General features: G+C 50.9%; 5 protein-coding genes across 5 annotated transcripts, besides 9 other annotated features; 1 reads left to right on the top strand and 4 right to left on the bottom strand.

Moving 5' to 3' along the window:
- On the bottom strand, positions 1–502 carry TraAM80_01466 (uncharacterized protein; the record flags this gene model as incomplete). The annotated part of the gene is made up of 1 exon (XM_029378507.1): positions 1–502. A coding segment is annotated over one exon (502 nt), but the record flags the coding sequence as incomplete, so codon positions are not given.
- On the top strand, positions 501–824 carry TraAM80_01467 (uncharacterized protein; the record flags this gene model as incomplete). The annotated part of the gene is made up of 1 exon (XM_029378508.1): positions 501–824. One exon carries the CDS (start codon positions 501–503, stop codon positions 822–824), a length of 324 nt encoding a protein of 107 aa, XP_029241617.1.
- A 5-nt stretch (positions 825–829) lies between these two features.
- Positions 830–860: a microsatellite.
- Positions 861–883: 23 nt separating this feature from the next.
- Positions 884–1,062: a microsatellite.
- A 179-nt stretch (positions 1,063–1,241) lies between these two features.
- Positions 1,242–1,262: a microsatellite.
- Positions 1,263–1,525: 263 nt separating this feature from the next.
- Positions 1,526–1,569: a microsatellite.
- Positions 1,570–1,610: 41 nt separating this feature from the next.
- Positions 1,611–1,645: a microsatellite.
- A 96-nt stretch (positions 1,646–1,741) lies between these two features.
- Positions 1,742–3,463, bottom strand: TraAM80_01468 (uncharacterized protein; the record flags this gene model as incomplete). The annotated part of the gene is made up of 1 exon (XM_029378509.1): positions 1,742–3,463. One exon carries the CDS (start codon positions 3,461–3,463, stop codon positions 1,742–1,744), a length of 1,722 nt encoding a protein of 573 aa, XP_029241618.1.
- Positions 3,464–4,177: 714 nt separating this feature from the next.
- Positions 4,178–4,196: a microsatellite.
- Positions 4,197–4,223: 27 nt separating this feature from the next.
- Positions 4,224–4,250: a microsatellite.
- Positions 4,251–4,266: a microsatellite.
- A 301-nt stretch (positions 4,267–4,567) lies between these two features.
- On the bottom strand, positions 4,568–6,211 carry TraAM80_01469 (uncharacterized protein; the record flags this gene model as incomplete). Its single annotated transcript, XM_029378510.1, has 1 exon — positions 4,568–6,211. The coding sequence occupies one exon, from the start codon at positions 6,209–6,211 to the stop codon at positions 4,568–4,570; it is 1,644 nt and encodes a 547-aa protein (XP_029241619.1).
- Positions 6,212–6,530: 319 nt separating this feature from the next.
- TraAM80_01470 (uncharacterized protein) lies at positions 6,531–7,484 on the bottom strand (the record flags this gene model as incomplete). Its single annotated transcript, XM_029378511.1, has 1 exon — positions 6,531–7,484. One exon carries the CDS (start codon positions 7,482–7,484, stop codon positions 6,531–6,533), a length of 954 nt encoding a protein of 317 aa, XP_029241620.1.
- A 164-nt stretch (positions 7,485–7,648) lies between these two features.
- Positions 7,649–7,680: a microsatellite.
- The last annotated feature ends 8 nt before the right edge of the window (positions 7,681–7,688 follow it).

The following is a 7,688-nucleotide window of genomic DNA, read 5'->3' on the forward strand; positions in this document are numbered from 1 at the left end:
ATTGGTGCACAAAGCAATCTACAAAAACTGAGGCCTCGCCGTGAACCCACAACGTGGCAGCCGTTGAAGACCCCGCAACCGCCCCTCCCCCTCGCATGACGAGCCGCTTCCACCACGCCACCAGAACTGAAGTCACGACCACGCGACGCGCCACCTGCGTGGCCGCAAAGAAATCGTACGCAGGTAAAAAAGGTGCATCCACGCCGTGGGTGTCAAGAGGGTGCAATACCACGTCCATTTGCCGCGTCAAGACGCGCCGCCCCTCCTTTAGTGGCGTCACCCTGCAACGCGGCATTGCCCGTACAGACGCCAATGCGTTGAGCCAAACACTCGGCGCACGTCGACAAAGCAGGAGGAGCCGTCCGTGCTTCCGCCTGCATGAGAAGAGAGTTGCGGGAGCTCCGCAGCGATGCCCCTCTGCCACCTCGACGCCCTCCACAGCTGGAAGAAGCAAAGCCGTGCCCGTGATGAGCGAGACGTTGCATGTACATGACATGCGCATGGTGTGCGCGTCCAGGCGTCCATACACGCAAATAGAAGAGCAAGATAAGACGCCTCAAACTGCGGCCAGTATGGGGCGTGCAAAGCCCGCCACCTTCCCACAGGCCGCAGAACCGGGCCACAGCGTTCAGCCCGCAGTGTCCGTTAAGCCCAGATCCGCGTCAGCAATCGCAACGGTGGATGCATACGGGGTCGCGCCTCAGACGGCCAATGACGTCAAGACCACTCGAACGGGGCTCGTCATGGCGGACGCGCTCCACAGCAGGTGTGTCGGGCCCCCCGCCTACTCCTGCGCCGTGCAGAGAACAACGGTCATCCCTTAATAGGCAAAAACAAAACAAAAAAGAAAAAAGAAAAAACTGCACCCGCTTCCTTCCAATAATCTCTCTCTCTATCTATCTATCTCTCTCTCGCTATCTCCCTCTATCTTTCTCACTCTCTCTCGCTATCTCTCTCTTTCTCCTCTTTATCCTCTCTCTCTCTCTCTCTCTCTCTCTCACTCTTTCTCTCTCTTCTCTCTCACACACACTATTTCTCCCTCACACACACACTCTTACTCTCAAGAAGCAAATAGGTCAGTAAGTAAAAAAAACAAAGACACGTGGAGTCAAAAAAAAAGGTCAGCCCCTTCAGTTCGCTGGCTGCATTTGAGCGAAACCTCCTTCCACAAGTTACACACCAAGTAGGGGTGCAGCAAACAATCGAAAGAAAGAAAGGAGGCAAAACAAAAAAGGTTTTGGAAAAAAAAAAAAAAAAGAAAAGCTAGCGGGTTTTACCGAGGATCTGCCACACAATTATTCAAAGCAAAAAGAAAAAGATGAAGAAACGGATGTCCTTTTCTTTTTCTTCTTATTTTTTACAACTATGTGTTAAACAAACTTCGTTTTTGTTGCGATTTGTAATTTTTCCTTTGCATTAGCATTTTCAGCGTTCCCTTCTTGCTCATCGGCGGAAACACATCATTCCTTTCCCTCATGAATATGTAGATACATGGACGCACTGAGATCGACAAATGGATTTATCCTTTTTGCTTGTCTGTTGTTGTTGTTTATTGTTTGTTCGTTTGTTTGGGTTCTTTCTTCTTCTTTTTCTTTTATGTCAAGAAGGGGAAAAAGAAAAATAAATAAATAATAAATAAATAAATGCAGTTTGTCGGAGCCTCAGTACAGTTTCGCATTAGTTACATTTCCTTCGGGATATTGCGGTGTGGAACTACAAGTCAGCCCGTGCAATTATTGGTTCAGCTCTCCCCGCATCGTATCTGCCGTGGTCCACTGCTGTCGGCTTCACTCTGCGTCTGGCTGCTTGTTTCATAGGGCGTTAATTGGGTTGGGGATTCGTCATCTGTTGCAGACACCACCAGTTTTGGTCGCTCAGCAGCTTCTTCAGACGACGAGGCATGGAGCATGCGTGGGGAAAGAATGCGGCAGTCAATGCGCCGCGGCTTGTAGTTTACAACGGACCCTGGTGACACGCAAGTAGATAAAAAATCATTACTTAGCTCCGGGCTATCGACTAAAATGCCCCCTTTGTATGGATCTCGCTGAACACGGCGCCTGCGTGTTTCCCACCCCGCCCCGTTACTGGTATGTTGGTTGTTATCCATGTGTCCATTCATGCATCTTCCACCTTTTACTCTGGGCAGCACGTCAAACATGTACGGCGTATGACACCCCATAATGTCGGGGTCTGGACGTGAAGCAAAAGGCAACCACACGCTCTCTTCGAGACTTGAGTAGTCGTCGCCCACCGGGCACGGGGGTGTCAAAACATAAGACCGCACACTCTTCCCATTGCTCGAAGAAGCAAACACCGTATTGTTCATTGATGGTGATTCATTTTCCTCCCATGGTCGTTGATAAAGATCATTTACATTGGCGGCAGTCGTAGCAACAGGAGCGGTAGCGGCGGCTTGATCCCACATATATCTCGGCATTGTCATGAAATTCATATTGGAGGAAACATGTTCTGAAAACATCCCATTCATCGGGTCATTATAAGACATCCGTCGTCTCCCAACAAATGGAGACATGTCAGCATGATGCTGCTGGGTCGAACAATACGGCTGATGCATAGTCTCGGAATTGGGTGGTCGGCTCCACGATGACCAAGCAAAAGAGCTGTCCTCCATCTTGGAAAATGACACAGATGCGTCAAGTCGCACCACAGATGAAACAGAGTTATTAGTGGTAGTAGTAGCAGTAGCGGCAACAGCCGTAGAAGCAGCAGTGGGCTTGGCATTAGCAGGCGTTGATGTTGCTGAGTTTGTGCCCATCTTGGAAGTTCGTCGTTGGGAAACAAGTTTCGGGTGTTTTTTATTCTCCATCCGCATTTTTACCTGGACCGAGGTGCATCCACCAACAGTCTTCCCTTGCAGCAACACAAATGCCTCTTTGGCGCTCCAGGCATTTTCAAAGGCAATGTTTATAGTATCCGGAGAAAGACGGTAAAAGTGAAAAATGGGGTGTTGTGGAATCACCTCTTGAACATCGGACACAGTCACTGTGCTGCTCACGCCTTGAATGTGCAGTGTGCACCGAGAACGGGGAAAGGCCTGAGGAAAGGGGCCGAGTCGCAATCCCTTCGGCGTGTTGCGCAGCACCACTTTTTGTGACATGCGCGTGGCGGCTGCAAAGAGATCTGCCGTCCTCTCATTGTTCAATTCGCTTGGTACGGCGTTCCGCACAGCCGGGAGAGTCAGCAAATACGACATTGGTACCGTGAGACTGTCGTCCATAGCCGCCAAGAGGGCTGCCGGAGAGGCGGAGTCGATCGTCGCGGCATTGCACGCCTCCTGTGCATGTTGTCGAAGGTGATTTACAGAGAGCAGCTCCTCCAGCACCGCCAAAAGGGTGTCCATGGCGGCTTCATCCACAGAATGCATTTGCATTTCACATTGACCCGAAGGCGTCATATTCGTTTTGCGTGGCATTAGAACTTCATCTTCAAGGGCGTGTGTCATTTATACCTTCCTGCGTCGCTTCTCTACTTCCACTGTTGGAGTTGTTGGCTCAGCTTTTTTGTTGTCGTTTTCTTTTTTGCTCGTTTGGTTTTGCTCTGCCTCCGCCCTCCCCCTCCCTTTGAATCGCTTACGCTTTTGACGCCTAAAACTGGTTCCCCTCCTTTTCTTCTTTGACTTTTTTTTTTACAACTACCCCTCACTTTTGACTGTGCGATAATGCAAAACTTCAGAAAAGGCAGCAACATCAAAGAGCCTACAAGGAAGCACCCAACGTCGCCGCGTCAGGGGCGGCAGCACACACAGAGTGAGAAGGAGAGACGGCGACGAGCGTGCATGCATGCATGCATCGTGTCCGTCGGGAACTGTGGGAATCACTTTCCCCGCGACTTCCTCCTCTTTCTTTCGTCTCCGCCAACTTCCCCCTAAATGATGGGGGTGGAGCGAAGAGAGTGACAAAACGAAAAAGGCGAAAGGACGCCGCAAAAGAAGGGACCGGTCTCCTCTTCCGTCTTCCTTCACCAAACTTCGCTTTAGCTTTGGCTTTGTTTTTCGTTCGTTTCTTTTCAAAATGTAATGTTCTTCTCCGTTGGTCTATTTTTCTTTCATTTGCCTTGGCGCCGTTTGTTTCTGCCACGTCACTTGTTGGTTCTCTCCTGCCCCGCGCCTACGCCAGTCTTATTCCCCCTATCTTGTTATTTTTTCCTATATATAATTTCTCTCTCTCTCTCTCTCTTTTAACGCAGCGTTCTTCCTCCTACTCTTTTCTTTTTTTCTTTTTTGTTTGTTTGCCGTTGTTTCTTCTTGTCCTCACCGCCTCCATGAAGACTTAAATTTAGTTCACAGCTCCTTCGCGCTCTTTCCACACGCACGCAAGCACATGGGTGGGGAATCCCTCTCAGGAAGGACGCCTCTTGTGGGCGTATCTCCTAGACGCGGCACCCGTGCGTCGGCACCCCGCTCTCGTCCGCCTCCTCCACGCCTACAACTGCGCCCCCTCCCCAACAACCTCCTGCAACCGTTTGGCATCGAGCATGCGTGCGTGTGCGTGTATGCCTCTCTGTGGGACTCCCTTCTGCACTGCCTCATCCCCGCAAGTTACTTCATTTACCGTTGCTCCTCCTCCTCCTCAGGGTTGAGACGCACACAATCGTCAATGCGGAGGATCGTGATGGCCGCCTCAGTGGCAAAGTGCAGCGACTTAACTTTGCTTGGCTGCGGCTCCAGCACGCCAGCCTCCATGTTGTTGCGCAGGCTCCCCTCGATAAGGTCAAGACCAAAGAAGCGTTCCACGCCCTGGCTCTTCCCTGCAGCCTGCTGCTCATTGTGCACGACGCGAAGCCGCGCCACCAGATCCGTCGCGTCCAACGCAGCATTCAGCGCTAAAGTCTTTGGGATGATAAGCAGCGCCTCGGAGAAGGCCGCAATCGCCAACTGCTCGCGAGACCCAAGGGTGTGGGCAAAGTTCTCGAGGTACACAGAGAGCGCCACCTCCACCGCCCCCCCGCCGGCAACCACGGAGCTAGCCTCCAGCGTGCGTGCCACTGCCCACAGAGCGTCGTTCAACGCGCGTTCCATCTCCTCCAGCACAAGGTAGTTGGCGCCCCGGCAAATAATGCTGGAGCACACCGCATTGCTCGTGCCGGAGATGATGATGATGTCGTCCTCGCCAAAGCGTTCCTCGTACACACTCTCCGCCTTGCCAAGCCACTTGGGGTCAAATACCTCCTCCCCCTCAAGATCCGAAAGTGTATGCACCACCTGCGCCCCCGTCACCTTCGCAATACGACGCATGTCATCCTTCTTTACCCGGCGCACACCAAGCACGCCTTCGTCCACCATATACTTCATCATACTGTCCTCAATACCCCAAGAAGTCAAAATCACATTGGCGCCCGCAGCAATCATCTTCTTAATGCGTTCCTTTGTGATATCAAGCTCGCGCTGACGAATGGCCTCGGCCTTGGTGGGGTCGGTAATGGTGATGTTGATGCCTAACTTCATCTTCACCGCACGCAGATCAAAATCAATAAGTGCAATACGAGCATTCTGCACCGACGTTGGCATGCCCTGTGCTGCACGAGAAAGACCCAATGCAAAGCCCTGCATCAGCATTGATTCTCGGGCGCTCTTGCCGTGCTGAAGGAGGACACTCACCGCCTTTCTGGGGTATACAACATCGCCCAGTTCATTCACAGTCTTGACGGAAAGAATCGCATCCACGACAATTTTGGCAAACAAATCAGACTCAGAACTGAGAATCTTGCTGCTCATTGAGGTACGTGCAACGTTGAGGAGGACGTCCTTGCCCAGGCCATCCACGGGAAGACTGAGACGGTCTTTAAGATAGCGCACCGCCTCACGCAAGGCCAGCTTGTAGCCTGCAATGATGCTTGTGGCATGAATACCTTGTACAATAAGGTCCTGCGCGCGCTTGAGCAGCTCGGAGGCAAGAATAACAACTGACGTGGTGCCGTCACCAATCTCCTTGTCCTGCAGCTGAGCGAGGTCAACGAGAAGGCGGGCGGCGGGGTGCTCCACGTCCAAGCTCTTAAGGATCGTTGCACCGTCGTTTGTCACGCAAACATCACCAACATCATCGACCAGCATTTTGTCAAGGCCAACGGGGCCAAGTGACGACTTTACAACATTGGCTACCGCCATTGCAGCCGTCACATTCTCACGGCGCACCGGCAGTCCACTTGTGCGAGTGCCGTTAATGCCTAACGCTTGTTTCTGCTTCGTCTGCATACTTCTTTTTTTTTTATTTCCGTTGTTTTTCCTTCTTTTTTGTTTATTTGGTTTGCTGTTTACGAGGCCTTGCCGAATCAAACTCCTGCCATTGTTGTTTGAGGTGAAGACGACAGCCCGGAGAAATTAAAAAAAAAAAACACAGAGCAACAAAGCAGTCAACACATTTAAAAACGCGCAGAATGAGGATGAGAGTATTTGTGGGAGCACAAGAACAGGCAAATAGAGGACCCTCTTATTTGAGCACAAAAGAGGGAGAGGGAGAGAGAACGAGGAGGATTCTTCACTTATGTGAGTCGCAGTGAAAACGCGGTTGGATTCAAACCTCCCCAACCATCCTCAGTCGGTTTGCGCTCCGAGAAAGGAATGCAAAAATGATTCCCACAACAACGAGCACCATGGAAAAAATACTAATTACCAAAAAGCCACTCAAGTTCTTACGCACCGTGGAGTAGACAACGTCGGTGCAGACAACGGGAGACATGGGGAGAAACGATGGACACACGGGGCAGGCAGTCTCAACCCACTTGGGCGGGTCACTCGTATTGTAGCACGCCCCAGGCAGGCAGCATCCGTCACGAAAACCGGAGCAGTTGTAGCGTTGCTGTAGAAAACAAATATCATACCTTCGGTCCGCCTTTGTGTCATTTACACCGCGCCTCCAGGCATCCATCAACTTCGCAGGGTCCATCAAAGCCACCTGCGTATCCCGATCGTACACAGTCGCAGCGATGATAAGGGCAAAAAGGGCGATAAATAAAACGACGAGGTAACCAACATACACCAGCAAAAACATCATTTGCCGCTGACGTATCCACATAAACCCAAAAATGGTGAAAAGCCAGAGAATAATCCCAAAGACAAGGGCCGACAACGCAATGTATCCGCACGGCTCACAGAGACGCACCGCCATATTATCATGAGCGACAATACCCGACATAACAAGCAGCATCGACGCCATAATAAACGTAAAGTTGATAAATATAAGGGAATAACCAAAAAGAGACCGAGGCGTCCTACTTGAACCGCGGAGAGGGTGTTCACCACGCCCACCAGCTGCCACCTCACTGAACTCTCGCCCGCAAGAAACCGCGGCAGCTGAAGGGGGCTCCTCGCGCCCCTGTGAGGTAGTTGTTGCATGCGAGCAATCGTCCTTTTCTCGGTTCGCGATAAGCGGCAACCTGAGCTGGTCCCGCAGCGACTGACTGCGTAGAATGTCGCCCACAAAGGAATCTGTGGAACTCTTGCTTTCATTCTTTTCTTTTGAGTCCATCCCCTCCCTGCATCCTTATATTGCACAACTCTACCCACAAGGATCTGCGTTCATGCGTGTATTTTTGACAAAGAAGAAGAAAGTAACAATAACGGTGATGGTGCCCAGGGAGGAAACGAGAAGAAAAACACAAAACAAAACAAAAAAGATTATTATTATTTTACTTTATTTTTATTTTTATTTTTATTTTATTTTTTTAGAGGG

Source organism: Trypanosoma rangeli, assembly GCF_003719475.1.
Source record: "Trypanosoma rangeli strain AM80 chromosome Unknown Tra_15.4_contig_00030, whole genome shotgun sequence".
NCBI lineage: Eukaryota > Euglenozoa > Kinetoplastea > Trypanosomatida > Trypanosomatidae > Trypanosoma > Trypanosoma rangeli.